At 44.1% G+C, this 13,589-nt stretch overlaps 1 protein-coding gene across 25 annotated transcripts in view; it reads left to right on the top strand.

Annotated features, from left to right (window-relative positions):
• LOC147096834 (heterogeneous nuclear ribonucleoprotein L-like) overlaps positions 1-13,589 on the top strand; it is a 69,102-nt gene that overhangs the window by 17,948 nt on the left and 37,565 nt on the right. For all 25 annotated transcript variants that reach the window (XM_085973501.1, XM_085973485.1, XM_085973489.1 and 22 more), the window contains exon 7: positions 11,605-11,664. In XM_085973501.1, coding sequence (XP_085829627.1) covers positions 11,605-11,664 — 60 coding nt within the window. The remainder of the gene's footprint in view (positions 1-11,604; positions 11,665-13,589) is intronic.

Below are 13,589 nucleotides of genomic sequence, written 5' to 3' on the forward strand. Positions count from 1 at the left end.
GGTTTCACCAAGGCCCTGTACAACTGCAGCAAGACATCCTTGTTCCTGTACTCGAACCCTCTCGCTACGAAGGCCAACAAACCATTTGCCTTTTTAACCGCCTGCTGCACCTGCATGCTTACCTTCAGCGACTGGTGCACAAGGACACCCAGGTCTCGTTGCACTTCCCCTTCTCCCAGTCTATTGCCGTTCAGATAATCTGCCTTCCTGTTTTTGCCACCAAAGTGGATAACCTCGCATTTATCCACATTATACTGCATCTGCCCAATCACCCAACCTGTCCAAATCATACTGGAGTTTCTCGGTATCCTCCTCACAGCACACACGCCCACCCAACTTTGTGTCGTCTGCAAACTTGGAGATATTACATCTAGTTCCCTCGTCTAGATCATTAATATATATTGTGAATAGCTGGGGTCCTAGGACCGACCCCTGCGGTACCCCACTAGTCACTGCCCGCCACTCAGAAAAAGACCCGTTTATTCCAACTCTTTGCTTCCTGTCTGCCAACCAGTTCTCTATCCAAGTCTAGTATAATTCTACTGTCTTCTGAAGATAAGGAGAATGCTGTGATAGTGGGTAAAAAAAGCAGTAGCCAAGTAAAACTAGATTAGGTTCTCGGAGCCCTGGGCGCACTGTGGATTGCCCTGGATAGCTGGGCAAATGAAAACACTCTGGCACATAGGGAGCTAGGGCTCAGACACGGATTTTTTAAAAGGTTTTCTTTTTAGAAAGTAAAGACTCATAGCAGCATGAACATAAGAACGTAAGAAGCAGGAGTAGGCCATTCGGCGTTTCAAGCCTGCTCTGCCATTCAATAAGATGGCAATCTTATACCTCAACTGTTGATCTTCCACCTTCCCGCATTCTCCCCATATCCCTTGATTCCCTTAGCGCCCAAGAATCTATCGATCTCTGTTTTGAATATACTCAACGACTGAGCATCCACAGCTCTCCTGGGGGTGAGAATTCCAAAGATTCACAACCCTTTGAAGAAATTTCTCCTCATCGCAGTCCTAAATGGCTGACCCCTTATTCTGAGACTGTGACCCCTGGTTCTGGACTCTTCAGCATCTGCCCTGTCCACCCCTTAAGGATTTTATGTTTTTCAATGAGATCACCACTCATTCTAAATTCTAGGGAATATTGGCCTAGTCTACTCGATCTCCTGATAGGACAGCCCCCCCTCCAAACCCAGGAATCAGTCGAGTGAACCATCGTTGCACTCCCTCTAAGGCAAGTATATCCTTCATTAGGAAAGGAGACAAAAACTGTACACAGTTGGTGTGGTCTTGCCAAGACACAGACGTGTGTGTTAGTTAAACATTAAAGAAAGAAAAGAAAGACTTGCATTTATATAGCGCCTTTCACGACCACTGGATGTCCCAAAGCGCTTCACAGCCAATGACGTACTTTTGAAGCAGAGTCACTTGTAATGTGGGAAACGCGGCAGCCAATTTGCGCACAGCAAGCTCCCACAAACAGCAATGTGAAAATGACCAGATAATCTGTTTTTGTTATGTTGGTTGAGGGATAAATATTGGCCCCAGGACACCGGGGAGAACTCCCCTGCTCCTCTTCGAAATAGTGCCGTGGGATCTTTTACGTCCACCTGAGAGAGCAGACAGGGCCTCGGTTTAATGTCTCATCCGAAAGACGGCACCTCCAACAGTGCAGCGCTCCCTCAGCACTGCACTGGGAGTGTCAGCCTAACTTTATGTGCGCAAGTCCCTGGAGTGGGACTTGAACCCACAACCTTCTGACCCAGAGGTGAGTGTGCTGCCCACTGAGCCACAGCTGACACTTGCGATTGTCTTCAAATAACCCCGATTGGAGCTTCACTGGGGTTGGCAATGGTTCTCCTGAGATGTTTGTTTTGCCTTGCCTAGGGATTAGTATTACTAGTAGTTGGGGAGGGTTCAGCACACGGCTGCGCCATGCAGCTAGATAACTGAGCATCAATGGGCCTGACCATCTTTTCTCACCCTTTCTGTACATACCGGTTAGTGATCAGGAATGCGACTGGCCTTTTTACCGGTTTTCTAACTCGCGGTTGCCAGCAACATCCCCGCTAAGCTGCGCGGCCCTGCAGCGGTCTGGAGGCTGCTCACCAGCTTTTATATTGAAGAAACTGCGCGTGCACGAAAATTTGAATGGGCCGCACAGCCAGTTAAAGGGACCGCGCACCTAAAATAAAAATTAGAGGGAACATTGTTTGCCAGCTGTAATTTTTGAGCCCTGGCTGAGGACTAACTCAGCACAAATCAGCTATCGAAACTTCAGCCTTCCTGGTCTCGGGCGCAGATTCACATGAGGCAATGCATTTTCCTCCTGAGACATCAGAAGCCGCCTGATTGGTTGTCCTATCTCATTTCTTTCAGTCCTGGAATATAATACTATAGTAATTTAGATTCATACCGGTCAGCTATAGTCACCTAGTATTAGATTGAGCAGTAAGTAACGCTGTATCTTTGTTCCACATGCACATTTAATGTAACTGTTTCTTGCCCCCTGTTCTGCAGTTTAATATTTAATTAGCACTGCATTGGGCAAAGATTTTTCCAACCTGGGCCCTAAACTCTTCAATTGTGGTTGGTGGTCAAAGGTTAAATCTTAAATCTACACTCAGCTAAGCTTCCAGCACCCTGGTTTAAGAGCAATATTGGTGGTCTGCTCGATGTTGGGAATGGGGTTACCCAGTCCTGCCACGTTTGGGGTATGTAGTTTAGGATTGGTGTGAGCAAGGTGATAATGTAGCAGTCATTCAAGCACTCGGACACCCACACTAACTGCAGTTTATGCTTCCTTTCAAATTTTTATCACTTGAGTCTTCACAAATAAACAGTATTTAAAGTGAATTTAATGACATTGCACTGATGTGGATTTTGAACTACTTGTACAGCACTTGCAGTGGCCCACCCAGCTATGAACCATATGCAAATACACAATATTGTTTGCTCCCTTGGGTGTTGTCACTAGGGATCATTTATTGGTGCTGATGCACTATCAAAATCATACTCAAACCAATATCCAGGAAACTTTGTGTTATCCGGAGGCTAAATGTCCGGCAAGCTCGAGCCGCCGGCAAAAATCAGGAGCCGTTTTGTTAGGTTTTTTTTCTTCTCGTGGCTTTTTTTTTTCAACAGTCAGGCTCTGCGAAGTCTCTCTGAAGCTGTTGCTAAGCGAGAGACGCTTCCAAGGTACGGCCGACTGTTTAGAAGCTGTTGCTAAGCAACAGTGTTTGTTGCCAGATACGGAGCTTTGCAGCTCCGTATGCTTCAGCATTAACGCTGGTTTGTCCGGCAGTTTTGAGGGAACGGCAACAGCGCGGTCCCGTCGGTGCCGGATAGCACACAGTTTCCTGTACCTTTTTAATATTGTGCTAACAGGCTTGTAGCGTGACACTTAAATTCATAACCTCAAATATCTCTCGTCACGACTGCCACCAATACCTCACACTAATGTGCAGCTTATAAAGTTCTGTAGATGCCACCCAAGTTCGGCAGGGCAGGATTGTAGTGGGTGTTTTTCACCGTTAAAAGTGGGATTGTACAAACATTTCACACTCACTATGTTCGACTGAAACCCTAGTGACAACACTGCACTCAGAATGCTGCTATTGTGGGGTGGGGCGGAATTGAGCACCTCATGTAATAGATTCAGGCTAACTGCTGAGTGAATTTGGTTTTATGTTCTGCAATGATTTGACTCCTGCAGTTTCTAGCTCTTATTTATTAACACACCTCACTGGGTCCACAATGTGGTTGTGAATTTTTGATCTAATCAATACGTGTGATGAAGTTATGACTTCATGAAAACCTAAATATTTTACTGTGTGGGAATGCATTACAAAATATCTCTAATACATTTACCCAATAAACTGTTGATTTACCCTTCGATTAACTGACGCAGTTACAAATTTAGTCTTCAGAATGGGCTTTAATGCAATGCACTGGCTATTAACCTTGCCACTAGTTTGCTGTTTAAAAAGACTCAAAACCACTTCATGAAGTTTGACATATTACATTGATTTCAATTCAACTTGTGTTCAAATCCCACCCCAGCAGCTGGGGAAATGAAATCGTTAATTAAATAAATCTGGAAGCTAGTACAGGAAACTTTGTGTTAGCCGGAGGCTAAATATCTGGTAAGCTCGAGCCACCGGCAAAAATCAGGAGCCGTTTCGTTAGTTTTTTTTTCTTTTTGTTGCTTTTTTCTTAACAGTCAAGCTCTGTAAGGTCTCGCTGAAGCTGTTGCTAAGCTACAGAGAGTACGGCCGACTGTTTAGAAGCTGTTGCTAAGCAACAGGGTTTGTTGCCAGATACGGAGCTCAAAATCTCCGTATGTTTCGACATTAGCGCTGGTTTGTCCGGCAGTTTTGATGGGACGGCAACAGCTCGGTCCCGTCGGTGCCGGATAGCACAAAGTTTCCTGTATCAGTAACAGTGGCCATGAAACTACCGGATTGTCGTAAAAACCCATCTGGTTCACTAATGTCCTTTAGGGAAGGAAATCTGCCACCCTTACCCGGTCTGGCCTATATGTGACTCCAGACCCACAGCAATGTGATTGGCTCTTTACTTCCCTCTGAAATGACCTAGCAAGTCACTCAGTTGTCAAGAAGGTGGCTCACCACCTTCGCAAGGGCAATTAGGGATGGGCAATAAATGCTGGCTTTCCCAGCGACACCACATCCCGTGAATGAATATTTTAAAAAAAAAAAAAGTTGGCTCTTGTTATGAGTCTGTCATATACCTGCCAATATTCTGTGTTGTAAAGCTATTGGATAGCTTACTGCAATCCTAAAATGACAGCCAGTAACTCTGGTGTGATATTTCTTTTGCATTTGTGATTTGCACAGGACCAGCCAGACTTGCTGCTCTTGGGGATCACTGACATATCTGCTGATCTGAGACTAATTAATAAGTTTCTCAGTCCTCTGCAGTTGAACATTACAAAATGACACGATATCTAACCCACCTCAATGTGGTTATTGTATGTAGAGGTATTTTGCGACTAGCAGCCTGGCTACTGTCTGTGGTTTTTAACAGTTCACGTGTGCTGTGAAGTGAGGGAGTTCATTTTGTGGGTCTGTGAATAATGTCACCTCAGTTCTTCAAATGCTTCTTTACACCAAATCTGGGCAGGGATTTCCTCACGGTTCCCGGTTCCTGTCCAAAATTAGCTGTTAATTTGTCTGAGCATTAACCAGTCACCTCATTGCTATTCCGAGTGTAAATGCTCTGCACACAGCTGCAATATTTTTATGTTACTGTGTTCACACTTAACACATTGACAGTCATTTTCAAGAACCTTACATGGTGAAAATATAATCTACAAATTAATGTATGTATAATGCTATTTTCATGTCTGTCCTTTGTTACTATGCCTGAGGAAGTGAATGAGGAAATTCAGTTTCTTACTATTTTTCCCCTCTTGCTCTCCTCCCCTCCATGTCCCCACAATAGTACTGATCATACAGTGGTGTTTAATTCATTTTTAAAAAAATCTGCCCATCGAGATTGATTCATTCAGTGAACAAAATCATCACATTAATTCCGTAGGAACGTTGAACATTTCTCTGCAGAGAGGGGTGTGCCACGTATACTCTGGGGTTGGATCACCTTGTTGACACTGCTCTTTAATTTGAATCCACTGGTAATTCCGGCAATCTAGAGCTTGGGAAGACTAATCTAAATGGGGATTAAACCGCTATTGTGTTCTGTTTGAGGTTATGAGCTTTAATCGGTCACCACAAACTCGGACGGTAGATGTTTGTGGCACAGCCGTAGTGTCCCTTTTTAATATTTTAGGTCCTGTATTCCTTTACTGAAAAGCTCCCCGCAATTGGAAACGAGGCCCCAGTATGGTTTCTGGTTTGTTTCCATTAATTGTTGTGCTGAATCTTGGATTTTTACTACGTGCCAGCCATTCCCAGTGTGTTAACCAGAAATCGAAGGTTGCTGGAAGCTTATCCTTTTCGTACAGCGAACCTTCAGCTTTTTCTCAACAGCCTCTATTCACTGACTACAATACAAGATTTGTATATACACTTATTAACGATGAGCGTTACCGTCGCTGGACGTGGACTGCACGCACAAGTTGTCACATAGCTAGCACTGTGCAAAAGGAGAGGGGGAGAAAGATAATCCATGTGATCACCATGTACTCACAAGAAAACACAATGAATGAGGATGCTCGTCAAGCTGTCGAGACCATGAAATACCTGAATAATTCACCTCAAATATGCCCTCTTTTACATTATAACCTACCTCACCAACCTCTAACAAGTTGAAGACACTGAAATCATTCATCTACAAAGCCTTCTTTTCCCTGTTAGCTGCAACAACAAAAAAAGTGACACTTTCTCACTCTACCCGGCGTGCACTGAGACTCTCAAGTTTTTCCACCTGTACAGAATGCTATTTTTGCACTAAATACTCCAATCATACAGAATCTGTGAAGGATACCAGTTCCTTCCACTGGGCAGACCATTCTACAGCCAGAGAACCAGTCACTTCTGCAGGAGAAGTCCATTCTGTTATCATCTGTGAGCAGGTACAGTCAGTGCTAAGGGTATGTGAGGAGAGCTCAAGGGCAACTAAACATTAAAAGAACTGAACGGTCGGAACTTTTTATAAAACCCTGTCTTCCTTTTTTTTTGTCTGGGTTTAATTTTTTTTTGTAAACTTTCTGTGTGGCGCATGGGGCAGCATGTCACCCTATTTATGCAATGTAGTTTGAGAACCAAGGTTTGAAAGTCCCATTTAAATGTCCATGTGAAAGTAGGGTGCATTAAACAACAATTCTGCCCTCAATACAACAGCTGGCTACTATTTTTCTGGATGTTAATTTTAAGCCAAAGTGTCGACACTTGCATATGCTATTAAAACTTGAAAGAAAGACTTGCATTTCTGTACCGCCTTTCACGACCTCAGAATGCCCCAAAGCGCTTTACAACCAATCAAGTACTTTTTGAAGTGTAGTCACTTGTAACATAGGAAACATTGTGTATTTGTGTAAAACAGTGCCACAGTGCCCATTTAAATAGCACAAAAAATATCCGGCAGCAGGAAGCATCTGTGGAGAGAACAAGCAAATTTTTCAGGCTTTCACTCTTTGTCAGAGGAATAGCATTTAAAAAGGAGACAGATTGTGGCCGGAACACAAGACGCACACGTAGGAAAAGAAATAGAATGACATGCAACGTGCTTATGTGGCAAATAAGTGATAGTGAAGTGGTATAAGCATGAGGCAATGGGTGTCATAATGAGGAAAATCAAAAATGGGAGAGTGGGAATAACTAAAGTGTGAGGGTGGGGGGGATAGACATGTTGAAGGGCAGCATTAAAAACTGGCAAAGCCGTGTCTGGGTGGCACCCTCGCCTCTGAGTCAGAAGGTTGTGGGTTTAAGCCCCATTCCAGAGGCTTGAGCACAAAAACCTAGGCTGACGCTCCCATGAGGGAGTGCTGCACTGTCTGAGGTGCCATCTTTCAGATGAGACGTTCAAGCGAGGCCCCGTCTGTCCTCTCAGCTGGACGTTAAAGATCCCATGACACTATTTCAAAGAAGAGCAGGGGAGTTCCCCCCCTGGTGTCCTGGTCAATATTTATCCCTCAATCAACATCACTAAAACAGATTATCTGGTCATTACCACATTGCTGTTTGTGGGAGCTTGCTGTGCACAAATTGGCTGCTGCATTTCCTACATTACAACAGTAATTACATTTCAAAAAGTACTTCCTTGGCTGTAAAGCACTTTGGGAAGTCTGGTGGTCATGAAAGGCTCTAGAAAAGCAAGTCTTTTCTTTCTTTAAAGCAAAACAGACTCCGGTAGCCCAGGATCCTGGTAGGGGGGAAAAAACAGGTCGACGCCAAGGGTGCAGTCCCTGCCAACACTGTGTTCCGTTGGCAGGTTCCCAGCCCAAGCGCCGACCTCTAACTCTCCTCCCTCCCCCAACCATTCCATATGCCAGCACCTATTGCTAGAGAGATAATGGGAGCTGTAGTTAAGATCTGGAATTGTTAGTCAATATTAAGCCAGCGGGGTGCTTAGTAGAAAGATATGGTGCTGTTCCTTGAGCTTGTGTTGACCTTTATTGGAATAATGGAGATGGTCATAGACAAGAGTGGGCTGGTGAATTGAAATGGAGAAGGACAGGAAGTTCGGTTGCACTTGCGGACAGAGCGGGATTGTTCAGCAAGTGCTGGCTTAATCTACACTGTTTCCCCAATGTAGAGCAGCATACTGGGTTGGAGGAAGTACGTGTACATCGCTGTTTCTCCGGAAGGAGTGTTTGAGGTCCTGGCCAGTGGTGAATGGGCACTTGTTGCATCTCCTGTGCTTCCATGGGATGATGCCAGGGGAAAGAGAACAGGTGGTAGGGATGATGGGAAGATGAATGACCCCTATAATAATGTGTGCGTCGTCCAAATTCTCCCACTCTCAGTAGCACGTCACACACAACCTACTGACTGAGAAGATCCCGGGTTTGATCCTTGCTGAGTTGGGTTAATGTAGCCAGGGTAGTGGGAGTGCTACTGTTTAGTATTCCCATGCTGGGGAATGGGCAAGATTCCTGTGAGCCCATTTGGATGTGTCAAGGTATCTGGTGAGGACTGGTCTGGGTTTTTTCTTTCCATTCTAATCTCCTGCAAGGGAAAAATGATCACTTTCAGGATTCTTACATAGAAAGGTCACCAGGGCAGGGTACTGGAGGGTCATTGATGCCAGTGGCGAAGTTTTTTTTTCAGGGAGGCATGGAAAAGTGGCGCATGGATCTCGTAATGTTTCCAGGCGCCTGTAGTTTGTTGAGAAGCCTCGTCTTTATGACTAGTAATGGTGACTCTTTCAACCTTGTTGACATACAAGCTGGCTTAAAATTAATCTTTCCAAATCTATGCTCTGTTGAGAAATGCAGTATATTTATATGGCCTTTGCCCTTCCCATTTCAGCCTAATTTCAGCAAACCTTATGTAGCTCAGATTCTGGGAATGGGAACGCTTCTGTCTGCATGTGTATTGTGCATCCAAAGATAACATTACATAAGAGAAACAAGGTGACATGGTGCTTCCATCGCAAGCTGCGCAGAAGTAGATGCACGTCTTCATTCCAATCCCACGGTGTCACTAGTGGTGGGTTTTATGTTGCAGCTCTGTCCGTCTATACACACTTTGAACAGTGACTGCCACCTCAATCCCGAATGCTCTACCAGATTTTCACTATAAACTGCACTGTTCCAAGAGCTGCCTCAGCTTGTACATATTCAATCTACCGTGCACATTCATTTATACCATGGTCACGTATGGGCAGAGGGGGGGTGATCTTTTTCTGTCAAATGTGGGTATTTCTCTTTCCAGTGGCATTTGCATGTCTCGAGCTGTTCTGATAAATAAACAGCATCCTGATTGATCTCTGGGATCATTTCTCTCGGCAATTTTTTCCGAGGGATTTCTTTCTTGAGCATTTAGTTGCCCTTATTGTTTTAAATGGGACTACATAATTTTCAAAAGTATCTTGCAAGACCAAACTGAGGGGGAGGACCTCGCAACAAGTTGGCACTTGGAAACTATATATGTAATGTATCAACCGCTCTGGATTCCATTTCTGAAATACCAAACTGTTAGCGGCTCTTAACTATGCATTGGTAATCCCCGTTTAGCCCTCTGAGTATTTTCTGCCTTGTAAGATGCTTTAAGAAATTATCTAGCCTCTTTTAAACTACACAGACTGGTGTGCAGCAGTGGCCATGGAATGCCTGAGCTGAATTCCATAGTTCAGCCAAACAGTTCTGGGCATGTGGACCCCAATATAGAACTGGCTTAACAGAAGTGTATTTCTCGAGCCCTGATGGTGCTGCGCACTCCCATGGAATGGAGAACATAGGCTCCACTGAGTAGACATGGTGTCCTTTTCCACCCCCCCACCCCACCCTGTAAGTCATCTAAAGGGATATTGGAGGTTGGGGAGCAGCAGACTGCAGATAGATGTGAAGAAATGCTAAACCCATTTTAATAACATGTCCTCATGGGAATGTTGATTTAATGTGATGTCGAGATTTGTTACTTATTTACCTCAATTATATTTATACAAGATATTTAGATAGTAGGAGTAGTGGCTCATCTTTAATAACTTAAAATTCTTTAAATTTCTCCCTCGTGGGCCCTTGAACTTTGGTAAATCTAGGAGGGAGATGCTTATTTGTTGAGGTATATGTTTCTCCTTCCAATTTTCTCTGCTCCCCAGCTCTGTGTTTGCCTGAGCTGCACGCTGGCGTGTACTTGAGTATCTTTCCCAAGCAGCTATTCACGTGTGAGTCTTGAAGGCTACAGTGAATGTCAGCAGGCTACTCAACTGCCTGGGCGTCACAGTTGCCAAGCCTGACCCTTGTCCTCGCCCGATGTCCGTGCGTTTCCAGCAGAGGTTGTGGGAAAGCCATGGGGAGTGAGACCCCCCCCCCCCGACTAATATTCTTCCTGCTCCCCAAAGGATGCTGAAGCTTAATTGCCCCCTGCCACTGCCCCAGTTGAAATAAACCGAGTACAGACAGGAGATTGACCCTGTGGACTCGGCTCACCCACTTGGAAGCCTCTCCAATGGTGTTTTCTAAACTGATCTGGTCGTTTAGGTTTGGCTGAACTTGAATTCAACAAGCTTATTGCAGATATGGTCACTGGCCAAGTTTGATCATTAAAAAGCGGCAAATGTTGGAGCTAATCCTGATGCCTTATCTTAAAAAAAAAGAAAAAAAAAAGTCAACTAGCAATGCAGATACATTATCATTCCATGTATTCATGTACGGATCAAGTTTCAAATTGTATTTTACTCCCTGGAACCTGTTCTGAAACATGGCCCACAGTGTTTACTGTGTGGGAATAGTTACATTTGCATAAGCTATTGTCACTAGTTAGTTTTTTAAAAAATGTAGACACTGCTCACTTTTTATACAATGGACACCAGTGCGGGAAATGTATACACAAACTTCCAAAAGAACCAACAGCGGGTTGGGGTTGCTGCTACTTGAGGGCTCAGATACAGAAGAACAGCTTTTCTTAAGTCACTTCTCACGCTCTGACCTGCAGCCTTTCAAATGTTAAAAATGCGTTTCTTCTGTAATCGCCTCTTGTGTGCTGTAAGCTTTTAAAATGCAAATAAAGAACTATGATGTGTAGAGAATTCTTTCTAATTGTAATCTTTTGTTTCTATGGTGTTCATTTACTGTAAAACGTATGATGCAGGGTTGAAGTTTCAAGCCTGTGTCGAATCTGCTTGCAACCGTATGTTTGATGGAGAGCCATCTTTCAAACTGCCATTTGTTGCTGTTGAGGCATAAAAGTGGTAAGATAATGTTCACTTGGACCTTGTGCCCTAGCACTGCTGTAAGTAGACTCATTTATGTATTAGTTCTGTCTTCTTTTGTGCAAACTATGGTCTTATTGTATATACTTTTTAACTTGCCTTCTGATAACTCAGTTTACTGTTTATGCTTGGGGAAAGCTACTTAATCTAGTGCTGAAAGTGGGACTTCATGCGTAACAATTTTTAATACTTTATTCATGCCGGATGTGATTTGTTTGTTAGCTTTTTTCTATTTCTATTCCAGAACCTCCAAACAAGCGTTCAAGACCGCCCGCCTTACTTGGCGATGCTCCATCTGGCTTTGGTGAGTAATGACCTGCTCTGATCGTACACGAGGAAAATCCCTGTGTCAGGACAGTGTTCTGTCTTTTTGTTGCTCCAGTTCAAGCGCGTAATGCACTCGATCGATCGCTCTCTCCGTCTTGAATTTAAAAATGTGTGCATACCCAGCACATATGATTGCTTTAGATTCTAGTCCAGAGGCTTGTGAGTTTGAGTCCCAGACATTCATTCTAATTTTGCCCGACTTCACCAGGAAAGGAATAAAATCTGTACTGTACTGAATAGTCACAATCAAAACATGGAATTGCTTGTATCATTGTCAAGAGTGGGTAGACGTACTAACCTCATTGGATGAAATCTCGCATAACAGCCCTACCACTCCATGGAATAATGTGCTGTATCAATAGCTCAGTGCCACTTAAAATCTTTTAAACCTGTGCAATCATTATAAAACTCCCAGCTTCTCTTTTCAAACGGAGGCCCACAATGCTCTGAAATTGTTCATCTTTCAAATGATTGGTGTAGCCTTAAAAAGTTAACAGTTACTGGAATCTCCATTTTTAGCTCTCTGGGTGTTGGCTATCCTGAGGACTTGGCAGAATATTTGCAGGGGAAAGTCTTGTGTGTGTGATATTGCTTCATTGCACAGCCTGCTACTGTTGTCGGCTGTACCATATACAGGAAACTTTCTGGTATCCAGCACGGACGGGACCGACGTGTTGCCGGTTCATCAACAATTCTGGATAACCGAACGCTATAGTAAAAGATACGGAGCTCAGCGCTCCGTATAAAGCAACAAACCCACAGCTTCAAAACAATCAGCCCAAGTTGCAAGCGTCTCTAGCTTAGCTACAGCTTCAGCTACACCCTTGCAAAGCAACAAATAGAGTTAAAAAAAAAGTAACTAAAAGTTTAAAAAAAGTTACCTGAACCAACTCCTGAATTTTGCCGGTGGATAGGGCGTTCCGGTTATTTAGGGGCCGGTTAATCGAAAGTTTCCTGTATGTAAGGCCAGTTTCCGTGGGGTGGAGATTGGATAGAATATGCTATCTCATCACGGAGCAGGGATCAAACGTGTGATCTGTATCACTTAGCTGCTTAATGGAGAAAACCCCATGGCCATTGTAGGAGTCATTTCACAGAAAGATCGAAAACTGACTGACGAGTCCTTTCTTGCCTTAATGCTTCCCTTTAACCCTCCACCTGAAAAGGCAAAAAAAGACTTCACTGGCCCTATCACACACTGCTGCACCACTGGCAGTGGATGTGAAAAAAAAGAAAGACTAGCATTTCTATAGCGCCTTTCACGACCTCAGGACATCCCAAAGCGCTTGTCAGCCATTGAAGTGCTTTTGAAGTGTTTTTGAAGTGTAGCCACTGTTGTAATGTAGGAAACATTTGCACAAAGCAAGCTCCCACAAACAGCAATGTGATAATGACCAGATAATCTGTTTTTTGTGATGTTGGGTGAGGGATAAATATTGGCCAGAACACTGGGAATAACTCCCCTGCTCCTCTTCGAAATAATACGTCCACCTGAGAGAGCAGACGGGGCCTCGGTTTAACATCTCATCTGTAAGGCGGCATCTCCAACAGTGCAGCACTCCCTCAGCACTGCACTGAAGTGTCAGCCTAGATTTTTGTGCTCAAGTCTCTGGAGTGGGGACTCCAACCCACAACCTTCTGACTCAGGCGCAAGTGCTACCCGAGAGTGTTTTGAGTGTTTTTTGTCAGAAGGACTTTCTTGTAGTCCCAGTATACTTTTCTTTAAAGCGATGTAATAAACCATAAAGAACTGCAGTGGGTTATTTTCTACTGTGTATTTTCTCCCTGCATTGTGCCAAGTGCCTAAGAGTCAGTGGCTATCTAAACTTGTCACAAACAGGCCCATAAGAGCAGCTTCCCCAGGCATAGTGCCTGGTCTCTACTCGATGCCTGCCAAAAATA

The sequence above is a fragment of the Somniosus microcephalus genome, chromosome 34 (assembly GCF_052327205.1).
Source record: "Somniosus microcephalus isolate GS21.2 chromosome 34, FLI_Smic_1.0, whole genome shotgun sequence".
NCBI lineage: Eukaryota > Metazoa > Chordata > Chondrichthyes > Squaliformes > Somniosidae > Somniosus > Somniosus microcephalus.